Genomic DNA, 22,444 nt, shown 5'->3' on the forward strand with positions numbered 1-22,444 from the left:
TACCGACTGTATTTTGCGATTAGGGGGTAAAGTCAAAGTCAAAGTCAAAGTCAAAGTCAGCTTTATTGTCAATCTCTCCACGTCACAACACACAAAGAGACCGAAATTACGTTTTTCTCTATCCCACGGTGACGAGACACATAACACGATAGACATACAAGTACGCGACACAATATAAAAACAAGAAGGCAAAAAATTCAAACAATCAATAGTAAGAGTGATGAATAAATAATAAATAAACAGATAACACAATAAATAAGAGGAGCAAAACGGAGCCAGCAAGCATAGCGCAAAAGTAAAAAACATCATAAACAAAAAGGCACAAACAATAAATAATAAGAGTAATAATAAATAATAAATAAACAGATAACACAACAAATAAGAGCCAGTGTGCATACAGACAGTTCAGACAGTAAAAGTACAAGACGCTACGCAGAACGGGGGAGCGAGTTCAGGATCCTAACAGCCTGGTGTACGAAGCTGTTTGAGAGTCTGGTGGTGCGGGAGCGCAGGCTTCTGTACCTCTTCCCAGAGGGCAGAAGCTCGAACAAAGAGTGAGCGGGGTGACTCACATCACTCACAATCGTGGTCGCCTTGCGGGTGAGATGGGAGGTGTAAATGTCCTTCAAGGAGGGGAGCGAAGCACCAGCAATCTTACCAGCTGTGTTCACTATGCGCTGCAGGGCCTTCAAGTTGTAGTCAGTGCAGCCGCCACCCCACACAGCAATACAGCTGGAGAGGACGCTCTCAATGGTGCCGCGGTAAAATGCAGTCATGACGGCCGGAGGAGCGCTCGCTCGCCTGAGTTTCCGCAGGAAGTACAGGCGGCGCTGGGCTTTCTTTGCCAGTGATGCGGTGTTGGTGGACCAGGAGAGATCCTCACTGATGTGCACCCCCAGGAACTTGGCGCTGCTCACTCTCTCCACCACAGCACCGTCGATGGTCAGCGGCAGGTGTTGGGTGTGACCCTTCCGGAAGTCCACAACAATCTCCTTGGTCTTGTCGACGTTCAGCAGGAGGTTGTTGTCCCTGCACCACGTGGTCAGAAGGTCAACCTCCAGCCTGTATTGAGTCTCGTCTCCCTTGGTGATGAGACCCACCAGAGTCGTGTCGTCAGCAAACTTCACGATACGGTTGTCGCTGTAGGTTGCAGTGCAATCATGCGTCAGGAGGGTGAAGAGCAGCGGACTGAGCACGCAGCCTTGGGGGGCCCCCGTGCTCAGCGTGATGCTGGCGGAGATTTTGTCGCCAACACGTACTACCTGTGGCCTCTGACAGAGGAAGTCCAGTAGCCAGTTGCAGAGGTAGGTACTGAGGCCCAGCGCGTCAAGTTTGCTGATGAGGCGTTGTGGCACAATGGTGTTGAAGGCAGAACTGAAGTCCACAAACAGCAATCTCACATACGAGTCCCTCCTCTCCAGGTGGGTGAGGGCCGAGTGGAGGGCAGAGCAGATGGCATCCTCAGAAGACCGTTTGGCTCGGTACGCAAACTGGAAGGGGTCGATGGTGGGGGGGAGAACGGATCGGACGTGCTCCATGACAAGCCGCTCAAAGCACTTCATGATGATGGGTGTGAGTGCTACGGGGCGGTAGTCATTGAAGCAGGACGGAGCGGGTTTCTTCGGCACAGGTACAATGGTGGCAGCTTTGAAACACGACGGGACGATGGCCTGCTGCAAGGAAGTGTTAAAGATGTCCGTGAAGACATCCGTCAGCTCACCAGCGCAGTCCTTCAGCGCCCGACCCGGGATGTTGTCAGGGCCCGCCGCCTTACGGATGTTGATAGCGGCAAGCGCCCTCCTCACGCTGTCGGCGGAGAGGCACAGGGGCAGATCGTGTGAAGGGGGAGTGGCCTTTAGCGGGCAAGTGCTGTTCTGAGCGTCGAAGCGAGCAAAGAAGCGGTTGAGGTCATTGAGCAGACGGACGTCGCCTTCACAGCTCTGCGGCGCGGGCTTGTAATCCGTGATGGTCTGAATGCCTTGCCAAAGGCTCCGTGCGTCCCTGCTGTCCTTGAAGTGGGCGGTAATTTTGCACGAGAACGCCCTCTTTGCTTCTTTGATGCCCCGGGACAGGTCGGCCCTCGCAGTCCTCAAGCCAGCCTCATCCCCTGCTCTAAAGGCTTTGTCCCTGGCCCTCAGCAGCCTGAAGACAGCCCCTGTCAGCCATGGCTTCCGGTTAGCCCGATTGACGATGGATTTTGAGAGAGTCACATCATCAATGCACTTCCTGATGTAGGAGGAAACAGAGTCAGTATACTCCTCAATGTCTGTCCGATCGTCGCAAGTGGCAGCCCTCCTAAACATGTCCCAGTCAGTAGAGCCAAAGCAGTCACGCAGTGCATCAGAGGCACCCTCAGGCCACACCCGTACCTGCTTGCGAACCGGCCTGGACGCTCTCACCATTTGTCTGTATGCGGGCAAAAGCATAACAGTGATATGGTCAGAAAGTCCAAGATGGGGGAGGGGGGCGGCTTTGAAAGCTCCTTTATGCGAAGAGTAGACCCGGTCCAGGAAGCTGTCGCCACGCGTAGGAAAATTAACATGCTGGTGAAGCCTCGGAAAAACAGACTTCAGGTTAGCATGATTAAAATCCCCAGCGAAGATGGTGAAACCGTCAGGGTGCGCTGTCTCTTGTTCACTGACAGCCTGGTACAGTTCACTAAGAGCCGTGATCCTGTCGCCTTCGATGTTGGAAGGCGGGATGTAAACCGCGACTAGCAGAATCGCGGTAAATTCCCTTGGCAGGTAAAAAGGACGGCACTTAATGATCACGAACTCCGCCAGTGGCGAGCAGTGCTTGCATACCACCACAGAGTCCCGGCACCATTCGTCACGGATGTAGACGCATATTCCACCTCCACGAGATTTCCCCCCTTGTACAATGGCCCGGTCCGCCCGATAGCACGCTAGCCGCTCCAGGTGTACGGCAGAGTCCGGAATGTTGACAGTCAACCAAGTCTCAGTGAACACGAGCACACAGCAGTCCCGCACTGTCCGGTTTGTAGATTGCAGCAGGCGAATGTAATCCATTTTGTTGTCCAGCGATCGAACATTCGCCAGAAGAATGGAAGGCACGGCCGGGCGAGCAGGGCTGGCCGCCAGCCTGGCCCGGACGCCCCCGCGTTTGCCCCTCTTCAGCCTCCTCGCACACCGCTTTCGACGCTTCCCAACCGGGGGAGGAATAGCAGACGAGCCCGGCGACGCTTCAGGACGTAGCAGTCCGAGCTCCTTTGATGTTTCCGCATCAAAGTCCAGAACTCGACAAAACTCGCTTTTGCCGATGTCAAGCAGAACCTGCCTGCCGTACTTGTAGCACGACTCAGTACGACGAGACGAACAAAAAAAACTGCCGGACAAACACTCATTAGACGGACAAAACACCGTTTGGGCGGGACAGAGAGAGGTCGCTGCGTATGCACGCGCCGCCATCTTGAAGATTGCAAAGGGGATGAGTACAGTAACTAGGGGGACCATTTCATCGTACTCTGGCGCACCAACAGACCAAAGCCGGTACTGCATCAGAGCTTACCCCTGGTACCTGAGCGGTCGCTCCTGGTACCTCAGCGCTCGCCCCTGGTACCTGAGCGCTCTCCCCTGGTACCTAAAAGCTACCCCGGCTGCCGCGAGCGATGCCCGGCGAGGCTTCCAGAGCCTCGGCTAAGCATTTTCGACGGCCCGCTGGTCTTATGGAGCTTTTTTTGGGACTTCCGTGTGGAGCTTCAGGGCCGTTCCGCCTAACTTTTTACGCCCGATTAGGCTTCCAGGGATGCGGCTAAGCATTTTTAACCAATCATGGAGCTTTTTTCGGACTTCCGTGTGGAGCTTCAGGCCCGTTCCGCCTAACTTTTTACGCCCGATTAGGCTTCCAGGGACGCGACTAAGCATTTTTAACCAATCATGGAGCTTTTTTCGGACTTCTGTGTGGAGCTTCAGGGCCGTTCCGCCTAACTTTTTACGCCCGATTAGGCTTCCAGGGACGCGGCTAAGCATTTTTAACCAATCATGGAGCTTTTTTCTGACTTCCGTGTGGAGCTTCAGGGCCGTTCCACCTAACTTTTTACGCCCGATTAGGCTTCCAGGGATGCGGCTAAGCATTTTTAACCAATCATGGAGCTTTTTTCGGACTTCCGTGTGGAGCTTCAGGCCTGTTCCGCCTAACTTTTTACGCCCGATTAGGCTTCCAGGGACGCGGCTAAGCATTTTTAACCAATCATGGAGCTTTTTTCGGACTTCCGTGTGGAGCTTCAGGGCCGTTCCGCCTAACTTTTTACGCCCGATTAGGCTTCCAGGGACGCGGCTAAGCATTTTTAACCAATCATGGAGCTTTTTTCGGACTTCCGTGTGGAGCTTCAGGGCCGTTCCGCCTAACTTTTTACGCCCGATTAGGCTTCCAGGGACGCTGCCGTGGGGTGTGGCCTCCCTCCGGTCGACACGACGAGTAAATGACACCAGGGCGCTGACGCAAACCCACGCCGGGCAGGAGAGCTCGGAGGGCGGCTAAGATTTCAAGGAAGACCCCCCCTGCGCAGACCTCCACTGGGCCGGGATGACTGTTCAGCTGCGGCGGGGAGTGGCCTCCCTCCGGTGGACACGACGAGTAGATGACACCAGGGCGCTGACGCAAACCCACGCCGGGCAGGAGAGCTCGGATGGCGGATAAGATTTCAAGGAAGACCCCCCCTGCGCAGACCTCCACTGGGCTGGGATGACTGTTCAGCTGCGGCGGGGAGTGGCCTCCCTCCGGTCGACACGACGAGTAAATGACACCAGCACTTGCTCTTAGATTTGTTTCTTTTTTCTTTCTTTTAGCTTCCATAATGTTACCGGGCGCTGACGCAAACCCACGCCGGGCAGGAGAGCTCGGAGGGCGGCTAAGATTTCAAGGAAGACCCCCCCTGCGCAGACCTCCACTGGGCCGGGATGACTTTTCAAAGCTGCCTCTGCAGCTGCGGCGGGGAGTGGCCTCCCTCCGGTCGACACGACGAGTAAATGACACCAGCACTTGCTCTTAGATTTGTTTATTTTTTCTTTCTTTTAGCTTCCATAATGTTACCGGGCGCTGACGCAAACCCATGCCGGGCAGGAGAGCTCGGAGGGCGGCTAAGATTTCAAGGAAGACCCCCCCTGCGCAGACCTCCACTGGGCCAGGATGACTTTTCAAAGCTGCCTCTGCAGCTGCGGCGGGGAGTTGCCTCCCTCCGGTGGACACGACGAGTAAATACACCAGCACTTGCTCTTAGATTTGTTTCTTTTTTCTTTCTTTTAGCTTCCATAATGTTACCGGGCGCTGACGCAAACCCACGCCGGGCAGGAGAGCTCGGATGGCGGCTAAGATTTCAAGGAAGCTGTTTAGGAAAATCTGAGATAAATATCATTTGCATAATAATTTGGAACACGGTCCCGTGTTCCAAATTATTATGCAAAATGTATTTAAGTGTCGTAAAGATTACATTTTTTGTTTTTCAAGTAAACTCTCGGTATTGTATGTCTCTTTAAATGACTGAAATCAACCTCAGTCATGTGATAGTCACATGATAGTCTGCCAGGTGAGCGCAATTAAGGAAAGTCTATTTAAGTTCCGCGTTTTTAAGCGTTCGGCCATTTCGTTCAACCATGGGGAGGAAAAAGGATCTCTCTGCTGTCGAGAAGCGTGAAATCGTTCAATGCCTTGGACAAGGTATGCAGACATTCGATATTTCACGAGAACTTAAGCGTGTAAAGACATTCGTCGCTGATTCGGAGCACACGCGGGTTCGTGCAGATAAAGGCACGACGAGGAAGATTTCTGCAAGACAAAAACGTCGAATCAAGAGGGCGGCTGCTAGCATGCCACTACAGACGAGCAAACAAATATTCGACGCTGCATGTGCCGGTGAAGTCCCACGAACGTCGAGGTGTAGAATCCGCCAGAGTCTTGCAGTTATGCGGAAACCCTCCGTTCGGCCACCCCTAAACAACGCGAACAAGCAGAAACGGCTGCAGTGGGCCCAGGATTACATGAAGACTAATTTTCAGACAGTCCTGTTCACTGATGAGTGCCGTGCAACCTTGGATGGTCCAGGTAGGTGTAGATATTGAGAATAATTGTAAATTTCTGTCTATGTGAAGCCCTTTGAGACTGCTTGTGATTTAGGGATATACAAATAAACTTGATTTGACTTGACTTTACAGATGGATGGAGTCGTGGATGGTTGGTGGACGGCCACCATAGCCCAACAAGGCTGCGGCGTCAGCAAGGAGGTGGCGGAGTCATGTTTTGGGCCGGAATCATGGGGAGAGAGCTGCTTGGCCCCTTTAGGGTCCCTGAAGGCGTGAAAATGATGTCTATAAAGTACGTGGAGTTTCTGACTGACCACTTTCGTCCATGGTACAACAGGAAGAACCGTGCTTTCCGTAGCAAAATCATCTTCATGCATGACAATGCACCATCTCATGCTGCAAGAAATACCTCAGCGTCTTTGGCTGCTATGGGACTAAAGGGAGAGAAGCTGATGGTGTGGCCCCCATCCTCCCCTGACCTCAATCCTATTGAAAACTTTTGGAGCATCGTCAAGCAGAAGATCTACGAGGGTGGGAGGCAGTTCACTTCCAAACAGCAGCTCTGGGAGGCTATTCTGACATCCTGCAAAGAAATTCAACCAGAAACTGTCCAAAAACTCACAAGGTCAATGGATGCAAGGATTGTGAAGCTGCTATTAAATAAAGGCTCCTATGTTAAAATGTATCTTGTTTGTTTTTTATTGAAATAAAGGGTCCTATGTTAAAATGTAACATCATTTTGCATCGACTATTTAGGAAAATCTGAGATAAATATCACTTGCATAATAATTTGGAACACGGTGTATATTTTGCGATTAGGGGGTAAAGGGGATGAGTACAGTAACTAGGGGTACCAACTCATCGTACTCTGGCGCACCAACAGACCAAAGCTGGTACTGCATCAGAGCTTACCCCTGGTACCTGAGCGCTCGCCCCTGGTACCTGAGCGCTTGCCCCTGGTACCTAAGAGCTACCCCGGCTGCCGCAAGCGATGCCCGGCGAGGCTTCCAGAGCCTCGGCTAAGCATTTTCGACGGCCCGCTGGTCTTCCAGCGGCGCTCCGGCCGGTCCTCGGGGGGCCGTTCCGCCTATTTTTTTACGCCCGATTAGGCTTCCAGGGCCGCGGCTAAGCATTTTTAACCAATTATGGAGCTTTTTGAGGACTTCCAGCTGGAGCTCCAGGGCCGTTCCGCCTAACTTTTTACGCCCGATTAGGCTTCCAGGGACGCGGCTAAGCATTTTTAACCCATTATGGAGCTTTTTTGGGACCTCCAGGTGGAGCTCCAGGGCCGTTCCGCCTAGCTTTTTATGCCCGATTACGCTTCCAGGGACGCGGCTAAGCATTTTTAACCGATTACGGAGCTTTTTTTGGACCTCCAGCTGGAGCTCCAGGGCCGTTCCGCCTAACTTTTTACGCCCGATTAGGCTTCCAGGGACGCGGCTAAGCATTTTTAACCAATTATGGAGCTTTTTTGGGACTTCCATGTGGAACTCCAGGGCCGTTCCGCCTAAACTTTTACGCCCGATTGGGCTTCCAAGGACCCGGCTAAGCATTTTTAACCGATTATGGAGGTTTTTGCGGACCTCCAGGTGGAGCTCCAGGGCCGTTCCGCCTAGCTTTTTACGCCCCATTACGCTTCGAGGGACGCGGCTAAGCATTCTTAACCGATTATGGAGCTTTTTTTGGACCTCAAGCTGGAGCTCCAGGGCCGTTCCGCCTAACTTTTTACGCCCGATTAGGCTTCCAGGGACGCGGCTAAGCATTTTTAACCAATTATGGAGCTTTTTTGGGACTTCCATGTGGAGCTCCAGGGCCGTTCCGCCTAACTTTTTACGCCCGATTGGGCTTCCAGGGACGCGGCTAAGCATTTTTAACCGATTATGGAGCTTTTTTTGGACCTCCAGCTGGAGCTCCAGGGCCGTTCCGCCTAACTTTCTACGCCCGATTAGGCTTCCAGGGACGCGGCTAAGCATTTTTAACCAATTATGGAGCTTTTTTGGGACTTCCATGTGGAGCTCCAGGGCCGTACCGCCTAACCTTTTACGCCCGATTGGGCTTCCAGGGACCCGGCTAAGCATTTTTAACCGATTATGGAGGTTTTTGCGGACCTCCAGCTGGAGCTCCAGGGGCATTCCGCCTAACCTTTTACGCCCGATTGGGCTTCCAGGGACCCGGCTAAGCATTTTTAACCGATTATGGAGGTTTTTGCGGACCTCCAGGTGGAGCTCCAGGGCCGTTCCGCCTAACCTTTTACGCCCGATTGGGCTTCCAGGGACCCGGCTAAGCATTTTTAACCGTTTATGGAGGTTTTTGCGGACCTCCAGGTGGAGCTCCAGGGCCGTTCCGCCTAGCTTTTTACGCCCGATTACGCTTCCAGGGACGCGGCTAAGCATTTTTAACAGATTATGGAGCTTCTTGCGGACCTCCATCTGGAGCTCATTCGCGCGAGACCGAAAGAAAAAAAACGGCATGAAAATGAAGAATCGAAAAAGCTCGATTTTTTTCAACCGGGGCGCAGGGAGTCCTAACCGGGGCGCCGCCCCGGCTCGCCCCGGCTTGGCTACGTCTCTGGTCTACACTATTTCAAGATTCAAGATTCAAGAGTTTTTATTCGCCGTGTTTGAGCGTGCCAAACAAGGGATTTGACTTCGGTAAATCACACCCTCTGTTCAACATTTAGGTGACTAACAACACTCAGGACATATGAAAAATGGCAACTATTCTCAAACATCCCCTGATCTTAAACTCCCAAAAGGGCAAGGAAAAACTAAAAACTCCCACCGATCAAACCTGCAGTAGAACCTGTTTAGCTGGTTAGCAAGCCTTGGGCTAAACAGGATAAATGAGAAACCTTGAGAAGAGCCCACAGATGGGAGGGTCCGTCTTCCAAGATGACCAGGCTGCAATGGATGCAGAGAGGACACATAGTAAAAATATGTACCTGCAGTAGAACCTGTTTAGCTGGTTAGCAAGCCTTGGGCTAAACAGGTTCTACTGCAGGTACATATTTTTACTGTGTCCTCTCTGCATCCATTGCAGCCTGGTCATCCTGGAAGAGGGACCCTCCCATCTGTGGGCTATTCTCAAGGTTTCTCATTTACCCTAGTTGGAGTTTTGAGTTTTTCGTTGCCCTCCTGGGAGAATATTTGTCATTTTTTACACGTCCTGAGTGTTGTTAGTTACCTAAATGTTGAACAGAGGCTGTGTTGTACCGAAGTCAAATTCCTTGTTTGACACCCTCAAACATTGCAAATAAACACTGAGGTATTAGGCCCACTTACACTCATTGGTGTCTCGTAACTTGCAGAGGACTGCTCAGTGGAAGGCATCCTCCCTTGCTACTGGGAAATGTGCAACAGCCAGCAAAGATGCCACATTGAGCTTTTGAAGGACCAGTCCTGCCCTGCCACCTACAAATATCTGCAGATGGTCTATAGCTGTGAACAGAAAGGTGGGATTCACGTCTTGTGATCTTCCACTCTGCACTGAATCTAAGACTATCTAAAGCAATGCAAGGAGTCCCACAAGGGGTTCGACGGCCAGATTTTTTTTTAATCGTCCGTGCCAAATTAAAATGACTTTTGGCTGTCCTCAGTATGTCTCGATAGTCTGGGCATCGCCGACGGCAGCGTTGCAGACTCTTCCTTCAAAGCCTCCTCAATGAAAGACGCCACCCCAGTAAAAGCCCGCCTCAACAGGGAGTCCTGCTGGAAGCCGTCAAGAAATCGTACGTAGAAAATTGACCGCTTGGGACTTTGGTCACCTGAGCTTTGGAATGTCTGCCTCCTCCAGCCGTCGGCAGCTGGATCCTGGTGAACCTCGGCTACAAGAGAAAGGTGACGTCGACCGTGACCCAGGGGTGGGATAGCAACAATACTCGCTCCTGGGACATCAAACTTGAGATGAGACTAAGCGTTGACAAGAGGAAGTGGACCAAACACCCGGACGGGAAGGTGAGCGCGGGGGGCCAATCAAGTCGACTGTGACCGCATCCTTCAATCTTGTCACAACAAACAAGGAAACATTCCATTTTTAGTTCATCGGCGGTGGGACTCATCTGCTTGAGACGCCCGCAATCGCTCAGTACGTCTGCATCCTGCCGCTAGAAAATTGTCCAGAATTTGGCCTCCGCTTCGACATCTTGGGATGCGCACAAGAGGGTGAGCAACACAATTTGCCGCTTTGGTTGCCGAAAACAACAATCCCAAAACATGCCACGAACTCTCGCCTTTTGTCCGACAGATGAGACGACCTGTGCCGGAAAGTTCAACAGCCTCCGCTTCACCAATTCGATGACATGAGTCACGCTTGACACAATGTTTCATGACCGCCTGTCGTCAATGTCACGTGTGTGTCTTCTGCAGGTTCTACTGTCCGCCCGGGTGTGACAAAGAGGAACACTTTGTCTTCGGAACGATGGTCTACTCTGCAGTACGGGATTGCCTGACCCCACCGGTGGACTTCTTGTCTGTGACTGCAAGTATGTGTAAATGCAGCACTCGCACATCTGCGCGGCTGCTATTCACGCTGGAGTCATTCAGAACAACATCGGAGGAGATTGCATTGTGATGAGCGCTCCCGAGCAGCACGTTTACTTGGGCTCCACCGGGAACGGGAGCACCTCCAGACAGAGAAGTCCCATGAAGAGCAACCGACTAATTATCACTTTATTATTTGCACTGGGTGTGTATTTTATGTTTGCAGACAGGGGTGAGTTAAAAACATTTTTAGGTCACGCCAACTGTCATGACGACTAAAACTCACACAGGGTCTCGCCTGCAGAGCCCAGATGCTCGTCACCTGACTGGGAGGAGTTTGCGGGGTTCTGCTACAAACATTTTGACGATGAATTGAACTGGGCTGATCTTCAACGGGTCTGCCATGGTATTGGTGCCAAACTGGTGTCCATCCGCACCGAGGTGGAGCAGGCGTGGGTTAAAGTGCCTCTAATGTTGGCGCGCATCCCAACCTTAAATTTCCAACAGTCTCCGTAGAACGACTTGATGGGTGCAATATCTGAGAACCGGATGAGAGCTCTGTTCCCATCCGTTCCTGCAGAAACCAGCGACATGTGGACCGAACTGAACAACCTGGTGCTTCCCGGCACGTTTGTGTGGTCGGACCGCCACAAGGTGACCTTCACCCACTGGGCCAGCGTGTCAGCCTCGGTAAACACTCTGTGGCTGTGTTACGGCAGGTGCGTGGTCAAATCAGCATTTGGAAGATGAATAGATTTGCGCTCCACTGAAATTGATTGTTTTCCTTCAGACTGGAAGAAGATGGAAGCCAATGTCTTGCGCCCAAGTCAACAGCTTCATGTGCGAAATGCCCCACAGAGCATTTTCCAATTGCCTCATCAAAGCCACAGGTGGCGTCATAGAGTCAACCTCGCTGTGTCGGTTCCAAACATCCCAAGACCAACCGAAGTCCATGGAGAAAATTAACAATGCAAGCAAGACATCGAAGACGAAATTTTAATGCCCTTCCTACTCTGCTCAAAATAAATAGTATCACCATTTTAACAAAAAAAACCCACAAAAACAAAAAAAATGTCACTGACTAAGGACAACATACCTGTACAGCTGCTGCGAGAAGGCCTGGAGAGCAAACTTATCATAAGTGTTTTTGGCATTTAGCTTAGCTGTTATTAGCCAACTAGATGTCATGTCCAGATGCAATGTGAACAAGCGTGCGATGTTCACTAAGACTCGACTCTACTTGGTTTGTCCTTTTCTCTTGACAACTTTGAATGCCTTTTTGTAAGGTTACTGACTCAAAGAGCAAAACACATTGTACAGAAATTCCAGTGCTTTCAAAGAGCCCAATTGTAAGAACGTGAGACAAGAATAGTTTTAAAGCTGGAATGAAAGGTTCAAAGTCAATTATTGCTCTCATTCATTGTTTTGTTTTTACTCATGTCGTGTTGTCTTGTCCTCATCGGCCTGTAGAAAGCGAGCCCAGACTTGACAGCTTTTTGTTTTATTCTACAAACCGGATTTGGTTGAAGTTGGGAAATTGTGTAAAATGTAAATAAAAACAAAACACAATTTGAAAATCCATTTCAACCTATATTCAATTGAATACACGACAAAGACAACATATTTAATGCTCAAATTCATTATCTTTATTTTTCAAATAATAATTTACTTAGATTTTCATGGCTGCAGCTCGTGCAGTAGAAGTTAGGAAAGAGCATGTTTACCACTATGTTACATCACCTTTCCTTTTGATAACATTCAATAAACATTTTTGGAAGAGAGGAGACTACCGTATTTTTCCATGTATATTGCGCAAAATTTAACTAATTTATTGTCCTAAAATCTGGGGTGCGCATTATACATGGGTACAATTATTATTATTTTTTTTGTAAGGAAATCATTGTCCAACAATTTTTGAAGAAAATCTTGTCACGGATGGAGTGTGGAAAGGAGCAGGGCAACCAAGTGCAGCTTGGACCAGGGTTCATTGGAGGAACTCAAAACACAGACTTGGTAAACTAATATAACTCTCTAACAAAACCAACAACAGGACTGACCGACAAAGACGTGGAACAAAAAGACAGAAAAAAAATCTGTTCCTAATTAGCCTGATCACATGTGGGATGTTCCAAACACCGTTTTTTTTTCATGTATAATGCGCAAAGTTTAACTAATTTATTGTCCTAAAATCTGGGGTGCGCATTATACATGGGTACAAAAAAAATAAAATAAAAATATTATTATTTTTTAAATCCAGATATCATACGGAGGCCACCATTACAGATGCGCTTTCTTCTCTGCTGTTCACTTCAAACACGCTCCATACGAACACAATGCTCTCGTATCAGACGCTTGCTAGATCACCTGCTCGTTTGCTGTCACAATGTACCCTACACAAATCCGAAAAATTCCTTTGCTACTGAGTATGCTAGCGCATGCGCAGTGATACTGACCGTCAGAATATCTTATCAAGAAAATCTTGTCACGGATGGAGTGTGGAAAGGAGCAGGGCGACCAAGTGCAGCTTGGACCAGGGTTCATTGGAGGAACTCAAAACACAGACTGGGTAAACTAACATAACCCTCTAACAAAACCAACAACAGGACTGACCGACAAAGACGTGGAACAAAAAGACAGGGTGACATTACCAAAGACAGGAACAGAAACCTGTGTTATTGTCAAATATTGTTTGTTTTTTAATCTCCATCGCGGACTGGACGTCATACGGAGGCAGTATCACTGCGCATGCGCACTATGGATCCGATGCGAATCGTCCTCTTTTCTTCTTGACTGACAATAAATGTGATAGTTTAATACAATCAGCAAATAACAAAATGCGTACTACAGGTAATATTTTATTTCACAACACTTTGCTTTGTTCCTTTCGTCTCTGCTGTTCACTTCAAAAACGCTCCATACGAACGCAATGCTCTCGTATCAGACGCTTGCTGGATCACCTGCTCGTTTGCTGTCACAATGTACCCTACACAAATCTGAAACATTTGTTGCGGTTCCGAGTCACGACGAGGGGCAAGTTTTGGTTTCCAAGGGTGTTTTTATTCCTCTTCAACTTCTCTCCCATACAGAGCCGCCTATTTCACAAGTCCTTACGTGACTTTCTTCTTTTTATTAACCTAACTGATCGCGGTGGTGCCTTTACGGGCAGTTGGAGAAATCAACGCCAACAAAAAAAATACATCCAGCCTAGTTAAGACCGTACCAAAGACTATAAAAATGGAACCCATTGCCTCCCTGCTTGGCACTCAGCATTAAGGGTTGGAATTGGGGGGTTAGATCACCAAATGATTCCCGAGCGCGGCGCCGCTGCTGCTCACTGCTCCCCTCTCCCCCAGGGGATGGATCAAAATCACACGGGGATGGGTCAAATGCAGAGGACACATTTCACCACACCCAGATGCGTGTGTGACGATCATTGGGACTTAAAAAAAATAATATTAAAATAAAACTTTGGGTGCGTATTATACATGGGTACAGGCTTTTTTCCAGCATCGACATGCCACTTTTAGGGTGCGTATTATACATGGGGGCGCATTATACATGGAAAAAAAGGTAAGTCACTCCGGAGTATAAGTTGCATTTAGGGGAAATTTATCCAAAAAAAACAACACCAAAAACAGACATGAACAAGCAACAACAGGCTAAACGATAGGTATACTAATGTGACATAAACACAAACAAAGAGCTGAGGACGGGCCTGACGTAACATTCAGAGTTATTCAAATAACCCACCCAAACTATGAAAAAAAACGCGACCTGTAGTCCGAAAAATACGGTAATGACAACACACAATACAACACAACACAACAATACTTACCTTTCCTTTAAAATATTTTTCTCTACCTAACACAGACAGATAATGGGAGAATGTGTCACAACGTGAAGGAGATGTATTGGGTAATGCAGAAACAAAACAAAAACTATATTTAATGTTAGACACATTATCCACTAGGCTACTTTCGTCTTGACATTCATTAAATTGACAATGAAGGGACTTGAACCCTTTAATCTTCTGATCCAAAGTCAGTTAACTTCACTTGAATCTAGGCTGTAGATTTACTGTATATGCTCAAAAATCATTGCACTGCTATCACTTGTCAGAATTTCCTGTATGGCTATCTGGCCTAATGGGTAAGATTCCAAATCTAAATCATTAAATCGAAAGAGGAAAATATAGGTAAACTGTTTGTGTGATGTTATGATCTTTGTTGTGGTGACCCCAAATGTCAGTCACAAAAGCCAGAAGAAAGAGGCACATTTTTCATCTTATGTACAATTTTTAATTTGTTTCTCTTGACTCCAGTCGAGCAACCTGTGCTTGCTGATATTCACAATCCCTGCTTACTAGTTATTTTAGTCTGAGCAACCTGCTCAACTAAGGTTTCCAACTAGGACTAGGGTTTCCAACTAGGGCTAGAGTTAGGGTTAGGGCTAGGTGTATAAAAAGTCTACCCCACCTGAGGATCGAACTCTTGACCTTCAGATTATGAGACTGACATGCTAGCACCTGCACTAATGAGGCTGTGCATTTGCAGTTTTACATTCTGTTTTACTGTGAAACTGATCCAACCACCGGCCATTTCAATCAAACTGAACTTCACAGAAAGAAAAAGTGACTTTAAGTCTGAGCATTCTGAAAGTAGGGTTTCCAACTCGGGTTAGGGAAGCCAACTAAGGTTTCAAACTGTGGCCAGGGTTTCCAACTGGGGTTTCAAATTAGGTGTTGGAATGATTTAAGTAAAGCCTTGTCATTTATGAGTTTATGGCTTTCCTTTCATCTAGGTTCTTTCTTTTTAGTGACAGGGAAGTCTTTTGATCTCTGTCAGCCATATGTGTCCTTCCTGTCCTTATGTTATCTGTGTGTTTTTGTTCCTGTAAGAGGTAAACACAGTTTGAAGTGGTTGCGTACAAGTTATCCCATATTTACTCAAGTCTTGTTCAAGTGTTTCGGACAAGTCACTCATTGTTATTGACTGTTAATTTACTAAGTAGATAAAGTCTAGCCAAGGTTTAGTTGCATTGTTCCACAGGAAAAGCGGCAATTCAAGTTATCTGATCACACTCGAGAACGGCTCGGCCAACAACTGGAGAAGAACAGATGGACAAACTCTGCGGGGGTCACGGGCCGACAATGAAGTGCTAATTCACACCACACTACATTCCTTAGCTAATCAACGTTGCTACAGACACAATCTTCCCTCCCTTTAGTGTAGAAACGCCTCTGTAACCAGGGCAACCAAAACATTAAATAGAGGAGCACGTGGAGGGAGAACTCAGAATGGATGGAGATTGTAACCGAGTTTCCTCTCTCTATCGTTCTCCTCGCGAGAAAAGGCTTAATATTCTGTCTCACTTGTGGTTTGTTTGCTGTTGCTCTTCTCTTAATAGTTATTCAGTTATTGAAATAAACCTGACATTAGGGCTAGAGTTAGGACTAGAAGAAAGTATGCCCCGTGTGAGGGTCGAATTTACGACCTTCAGATTATGACACTGACACGCTACCATCTGCATTTTGTGAAATTGTTTTTTACTGTAAATTGATTCAACCACCGCCCATTTTGATCAAACTTAACTAGGCTAGGAAATCCAACTAGGATTAGGGTTTCCAGAAAAGGCTAGAGTTAGGGTTGGACTATATATAAATCATGCGCCGTGTGAGGATTGTCAAGTCAAGTTTATTTGTACAGCCCTAAATCACAAGCAGTCTCAAAGGGCTTCACATAGACAGAAATTGACAATTATTCTCAAAGCATCCCCTGATCTTAAGCTCCCAAAAGGGCAAGGATAAACTTAAAAACCCCTACTGTGGGAAAAGAAGAAACCTTGAGAAGGGACCACAGATGGAAAATTCCCCCTTTCAGGATCACCAGGTTGGAATGGATGCAGAGAGGGCACAAATGATACAACATGAACATCAATGAAATAAAAAGTGGATGTCCATGTCAGAGCAGAGGGCTGCCGAAGGAGCCCTCAATTGTCCTGGCAGTGTCTACGAGGAGGTTGAGCTGCAGTTCCCCCATCCTGAATTGACCCACGAGATTGATAGGATTGAGGTCAGGGGAGGATGGGGGCCACACCATGAGTTTCTCTCCTTTTATGCCCATAGTAGCCAATGATGCAGAGGTATTCCTTGCAGCATGAGATGGTGCATTGTCATGCATGAAGATGATTTTGCTACGGAAAGCACGGTTCAACTTGTTGTACCTTGGACGAAAGTGGTCAGTCAGAAACTCCACATACTTTACAGATGTCATTTTCACACCTTCAGGGACCCTAAAGGGGCCAACCAGCTCTCTCCCCATGATTCCGGCCCAAAACATGACTCCGCCACCTCCTTGCTGACGTCGCAGCCTTGTTGGGCTATGGTGGCCGTCCACCAACCATCCGCGACTCCATCCATCTGGACCATCCAAGGTTGCACGACACTCATCAGTGAACAAGACTGTTTGAAAATTAGTCTTCATGTAGTCCTGGGCCCACTGCAGCCGTTTCTGCTTGTGAGCGTTGTTTAAGGGTGGCCGAATAGAGGGTTTCCGCATAACTGCAAGACTCTGGAGGATCCTACACCTTGATGTTCGTGGGACTCCAGCGGCACCAGCAGCTTCAAATATCTGTTTGCTAGTCTGCAATGGCATTTTAGCAGCTGCTCTCTTAATCCGTTTTGTTTGTCTGGCAGAAACCTTCCTCGTTGTGCCTTTATCTGCACCAACACGTGTGTGCTCTGAATCAGCCACAAATCTCGTTACAGTACGATGATCACGCTTAAGTTTTCGTGAAATATCGAAGGTATTCCTACCTTGTCCAAGGCATTGAACTATTTCACGCTTTTCGACAGCAGAGAGATCCTTTTTCTTTCCCATGTTGCTTTGAAAGGGCCAACTGCTTGAAATGGCTTCTTAAGTAGTTTTTCCTTAATTGGGCTCACCTGGCAGACTATCACAGGTGTCTGAGATTGATTTCAGTGATCGAAAGACCGTCCATGAGTTTAACAAAAAATTTAATCTTTATGACACTTAAATACAATTTGCATAATAATTTGGAACACGGCGCCGTGTTCCAAATTATTATGCAAAAGATATTTATCTCAGATTTTCCTAAATAGTCGATGCAAATGAGTCAGCATAATTTTCAAGTCATCAACCATTAGTTTAATGAATTTGAATGTTATTGAACAAACCTCCCAATGATAACAGAATTTTTCAAAAAATGCAATCTTTATGACACTTAAATACAATTTGCATAATAATTTGGAACACGGCGCCGTGTTCCAAATTATTATGCAAAAGATATTTATCTTAGATTTTCCTAAATAGTCGATGCAAATGAGTCAGCATAATTTTCAAGTCATCAACCATTAGTTTAATGAATTCGAATGTTATTGAACAAACCTCCCAATGGCGGTGTAATGCTATTTTCGACCGGCTGGCGGGGCTTCCTTGAATGCCAGTCCGCCTTTCGAGCTGTCCTGCCCGGCGTGGGTTAGTGTCCGCGCCCCGTAACATTATGGAAGCTAAAAAAATAAAAAAGAAATCTAAGTGCGAGTGCTGGTATATTTACTCGTCGTGTCCACCGGAGGGAGGCAACTCCCCGCCGCAGCTGCAGCGGCAGCTTTGAAAAGTCACCCCAGCCGCCTGGAGCTCTGCGCGGGGGGGCGAAACGTCCCGTGCTTGGTACCAGGTCTGCCTGGCCGAATCGGGCCCGCTGGAAGTCATTCATGCTCCGTGACCTCCTCCGCGGTGTTTAAAAAGCGTCCATCCGCTCTCCTGGAGCTTTTTTTCGGCCATCTCGTCCGCGTGTGCACGGCCTCCCGGTGGCCCCGAGAAATAAATAAATAAATAATCATTTAAAAAAATAATAATAAAAAAAATAATCTGAGTGGGACCGGCCGGCGGGGCTTCCTTAAAATCTTAGCCGCCCTCCGAGCTCTCCTGCCCGGCGTGGGTTTACGTCAGCGCCCGGTACATTATGGAAGCTTTAAAAAAAAATAAAAAATGAATAAAAAAGAAATTCTGAGTGGGACCGGCAGGCGGGGCTTCCTTGAAATCTTAGCCGCCCTCCGAGCTCTCCTGCCCGGCGTGGGTTTGCGTCAGCGCCCGGCACATTATGGAAGCTTTAAAAAAAAAAAAAAAAAAAGAATAAAAAAGAAATTCTGAGTGGGACCGGCCGGCGGGGATTCCTTGGAAGCCTAGCCGCCCTCCGAGCTCTCCTGCCGGGCATGAGTTAGCGGCCTATTTAGCCCGCGGACCAGCTACCTTAAGAGAGTCATAGTTACTCGCGCATTTTACCCGCGCCGTTTACCTGCTGGACCGGCCGGCGCCATTCGCCCTCCGAGCTCTCCTGCCGGGCGTGGGTTAGTGTCCGCGCCCGGTACATTATGGATGTTAAAAAAATAAAATAATTATTATTATTATTATTAAAGAAAAATAAAAAAAAATAATAATTCTAAGTGCGAGTGGGGCTGGCCGGCGGGGCTTCCTCGAAACCCAACCCGCCCTCCGAGCTCTCCTGCCGGGCGTGGGTTAGTGTCCGCGCCCCGTAACATTATGGAAGCTAAAAATAAAAAATAAATCTAAGTGCGAGTGCTGGTGTATTTACTCGTCGTGTCCACCGGAGGGAGGCAACTCCCCGCCGCAGCGGCAGCTTTGAAAAGTCATCCCGGCCGCCTGTAGCTCTGCGCGGGGGGGCGAAACGTCCCGTGTTTGGTACCAGGTCGCGCTGCGCCGTCTGCCTGGCCGAATTGGGCCCGCTGGAAGTCATTCATGCTCCGCGATCTCCGCCGCGGTGCTTACAAAGCGCCCACCCGAACTGCTGGTGCTTTCTCCGCCCATCTCGTCCGCGTGTGCGTTCGCGGCCCGCTGGAAGTCATTCATGCTCCGCAATCTCCGCCGCGGTGCTTACAAAGCGCCCACCCGCACTGCTGGTGCTTTCTCCGCCCATCTCGTCCGCGTGTGCGTTCGCGGCCCGCTGGAAGTCATTCATGCTCCGCGATCTCCGCCGCGGTGCTTACAAAGTGCCCACCCGCACTGCTGGTGCTTTCTCCGCCCATCTCGTCCGCGTGTGGGTTCGCGGCCCGCTGGAAGTCATTCATGCTCCGCGATCTCCACCGCGGTGCTTACAAAGCGCCCACCCGCACTGCTGGTGCTTTCTCCGCCCACCTCGTCCGCGTGTGCGTTCGCGGCCCGCTGGAAGTCATTCATGCTCCGCGATCTCCGCCGCGGTGCTTACAAAGCGCCCACCCGCACTGCTGGTGCTTTCTCCGCCCATCTCGTCCGCGTGTGCGTTCGCGGCCCGCTGGAAGTCATTCATGCTCCGCGATCTCCACCGCGGTGCTTACAAAGCGCCCACCCGCACTGCTGGTGCTTTCTCCGCCCACCTCGTCCGCGTGTGCGTTCGCGGCCCGCTGGAAGTCATTCATGCTCCGCGATCTCCGCCGCGGTGCTTACAAAGCGCCCACCCGCACTGCTGGTGCTTTCTCCACCCATCTCGTCCGCGTGTGCGTTCGCGGCCCGCTGGAAGTCATTCATGCTCCACGATCTCCGCTGCGGTGCTTACAAAGCGCCCACCCGCACTGCTGGTGATTTCTCCGCCCATCTCGTCCGCGTGTGCATTCGCGGCCCGCTGGAAGTCATTCATGCTCCGCGATCTCTGCCGCGGTGCTCAAAAAGCGTCCTTCCGCTCTCCTGGAGCTTCCTTTGGCCATCTCTCGCGTGTGCACGCCCTCCCAATGGCCCCGTCAGCGCGTGGGGAAGTCACAAAGTGCCGTCAGACCGGAGACAATTTCACCTCAGGGCTACCTTAAGAGAGTCATAGTTACTCTCGCCGTTTGCCCGCTTTACCACGGCGTGTCCGCCAGACGGCGCCGATCTTCCAGCAGAGCTCCGGCGAGAGCGGCCACGTGTCTGGCCGACCTCCTGGTACCCTAAACGGGCATGGCTGCACGCAAACATTCGCCATTTTCTCATTTGTTTATTTGCTATTTACTCCTCGCTCTTCTTTATTCATTGTTTTGGCTTTCTCTTTTTTTTACTTTGGCTGTTGTGTACTTGTATGTATATTGTGCACTATGTCTTGTCAGCGTGGGACAAAAGTTAGGTGGAGAGCCTACCAGAGCTCCGCAAAAAGCTCCATAATCTGTTAAAAGTGCTTAGCCCAGTGCCTGGAATCCTCCTCTGGCGTAAAATGTGAGGGAGGGGCCCCCATAGCACCGGCTATAGCTCCGTAAAAATCTCCATAACCACATGGAAGTCCCAAAAAAGCTCCATAATTGGTTAAAAATGCTTAGCCGCGTCCCTGGAAGCCCAATCGGGCGTAAAAAGCTAGGCGGAACGGCCCTGGAGCTCAGCCTGGAGGTCCTCAAAAAGCTCCATAATTGGTTAAAAATGCTTAGCCGCGTCCCTGGAAGCCCAATCGGGCGTAAAATGTTAGGCGGAACGGCCCAGGAGCTCAGCCTGGAGGTCCTCAAAAAGCTCCATAATTGGTTAAAAATGCTTAGCCGCGTCCATGGAAGCCCAATCGGGCGTAAAAAGTTAGGCGGAACGGCCCTGAAGTGCGAAAATTCGGCCTCTCCACCACGGAAGTCGGTGATAATTTCAGAATATTTTCTAAGTGCGAGCGTGGGCTGCCGCACAATCTGTCCGATTGGCGACGGTTCCCCTGTGGGATCCGAATCGCGAAAATTCGGCCTCTCCACCACGGAAGTCGGTGAGAATTTCAGAATATTTTCTAAGTGCGAGCGTGGGCTGACACACAAGCTGTCCGAATTGCGACGGTTCCCCTGTGGGATCCGAATCGCAAAAATTCGGCCTCTCCACCACGGAAGTCGGTGAGAATTTCAGAATATTTTCTAAATGTGAGCGTGGGCTGCCGCACAATCTGTCCGAGTGGCGACGGTTCCCCTGTCGGCCCCGAATGGCGAAAATTCGGCCTCTCCACCACGGAAGTCGGTGATAATTTCAGAATATTTTCTAAGTGCGAGCGTGGGCTGCCGCACAATCTGTCCGATTGGCGATGGTTCCCCTGTGGGATCCGAATCGCGAAAATTCGGCCTCTCCACCACGGAAGTCGGTGAGAATTTCAGAATATTTTCTAAGTGCGAGCGTGGGCTGCCGCACAAGCTGTCCGAATTGCGACGGTTCCCGTGTGGGATCCGAATCGCGAAAAATCGGCCTCTCCACCACGGAAGTTGGTGAGAATTTCAGAATATTTTCTAAGTGCGAGCGTGGGCTGACACACAAGCTGTCTGAATTGCCACGGTTCCTCTGTGGGATCCGAATCGCGAAAATTCGGCCTCTCAACCACGGAAATTGGTGAGAATTTCAGAATATTTTCTAAGTGCGAGCGTGGGCTGCCGCACAACTTGTCCGAGTGGCGACGGTTCCCCTGTCGGCCACAAATGGCGAAAAATCAGCCTCTCCTCCTGGAAGTCACACCGACTCAGGTGAAAAAAGTCTATGTGCCAACGGCTCTTGCGCGGTAAAGTGTCCGCTCCGCGCTGGTTCCCGCGGTCGGCCGCAAATAGCGAAAAATCAGCCTCTCCTTCTGGAGCTCGCGCCAACTTTGGCGAAAAATTTCTAAGTGCCAACGGCTCTTGCGCCGTTAAGTGTCCGCTTTGTCTTGTTCCCTCGGTCGGCCGCAAATAGCGAAAAATCAGCCTCTCCTTCTGGAGCTCGCGCCAACTTTGGCGAAAAATTTCTAAGATCCAACGGCTCTTGCGCCGTAAAGTGTCCGCTTTGGCTGGTTCCCGCGGTCGGCCGCAAATAGCGAAAAATCAGCCTCTCCTTCTGGAGCTCGCGCCAACTTTGGCGAAAAATTCCTAAGTGCCAACGGCTCTTGCGCCGTAAAGTGTCCGCTTTGGCTGGTTCCCGTGGTTGGCCGCAAATAGCGAAAAATCAGCCTCTCCTTCTGGAGCTC

The 22,444-nt window shown here is 49.5% G+C and overlaps 1 protein-coding gene across 1 annotated transcript; it reads left to right on the forward strand.

Annotated features, from left to right (window-relative positions):
* The first annotated feature begins 9,218 nt into the window (after positions 1-9,218).
* Positions 9,219-11,614, forward strand: LOC133143113 (lactadherin-like). The gene is made up of 6 exons (XM_061264877.1): positions 9,219-9,489; positions 9,634-9,765; positions 9,831-9,991; positions 10,075-10,198; positions 10,403-11,235; positions 11,307-11,614. The coding sequence occupies exons 1-5, from the start codon at positions 9,387-9,389 to the stop codon at positions 10,483-10,485; spliced, it is 603 nt and encodes a 200-aa protein (XP_061120861.1). The 5' UTR covers positions 9,219-9,386; the 3' UTR covers positions 10,486-11,235; positions 11,307-11,614.
* The last annotated feature ends 10,830 nt before the right edge of the window (positions 11,615-22,444 follow it).

Source organism: Syngnathus typhle, linkage group LG18 (assembly GCF_033458585.1).
Source record: "Syngnathus typhle isolate RoL2023-S1 ecotype Sweden linkage group LG18, RoL_Styp_1.0, whole genome shotgun sequence".
Taxonomy (NCBI): domain Eukaryota; kingdom Metazoa; phylum Chordata; class Actinopteri; order Syngnathiformes; family Syngnathidae; genus Syngnathus; species Syngnathus typhle.